The 331-nt window shown below is 37.8% G+C and overlaps 1 protein-coding gene across 1 annotated transcript in view; it reads right to left on the reverse strand.

The window, feature by feature from the left end:
* Window positions 1-201, reverse strand: part of EMH_0075480 (uncharacterized protein) — a gene marked incomplete at both ends in the record, with an annotated part of 1,007 nt that extends 806 nt beyond the window's left edge. Inside the window, one exon of the mRNA XM_013499601.1 lies at window positions 190-201. Within this exon, the coding sequence (XP_013355055.1) occupies window positions 190-201 (12 nt within the window). The remainder of the gene's footprint in view (window positions 1-189) is intronic.
* Window positions 202-331: the final 130 nt, after the last annotated feature.

Below are 331 nucleotides of genomic sequence, written 5' to 3' on the forward strand. Positions count from 1 at the left end.
CTGCTTGGTCTTTGGATGCATTAGAAGCATCTCGTGCTGAAGCAGCAGCAGCAGCAGCAGCAGCAGCAGCAGCAGATAAAATAGAATTAAATAGATGGTTTGTAGGCAAAAGAAAACAAAAAAAACAAATCATCACCGCCTCTCACGCAGACAAAAATATTATTTTATATATAGAAAAATTTATTTTACAGTTTGCTGCATGCAGACAAATTAATTTAAAAACTAACACAGACTGCAGCACAAAAGACAAAGAAGAATTATAACAGCAGCAGCAGCAGCAGCAGCAAAGAAAACAAAACCATCAACATGAGCTGTACATACACCGCAAGTG

The sequence above is a fragment of the Eimeria mitis genome, genomic scaffold (assembly GCF_000499745.2).
Source record: "Eimeria mitis Houghton genomic scaffold, Emh_scaff4484, whole genome shotgun sequence".
NCBI lineage: Eukaryota > Apicomplexa > Conoidasida > Eucoccidiorida > Eimeriidae > Eimeria > Eimeria mitis.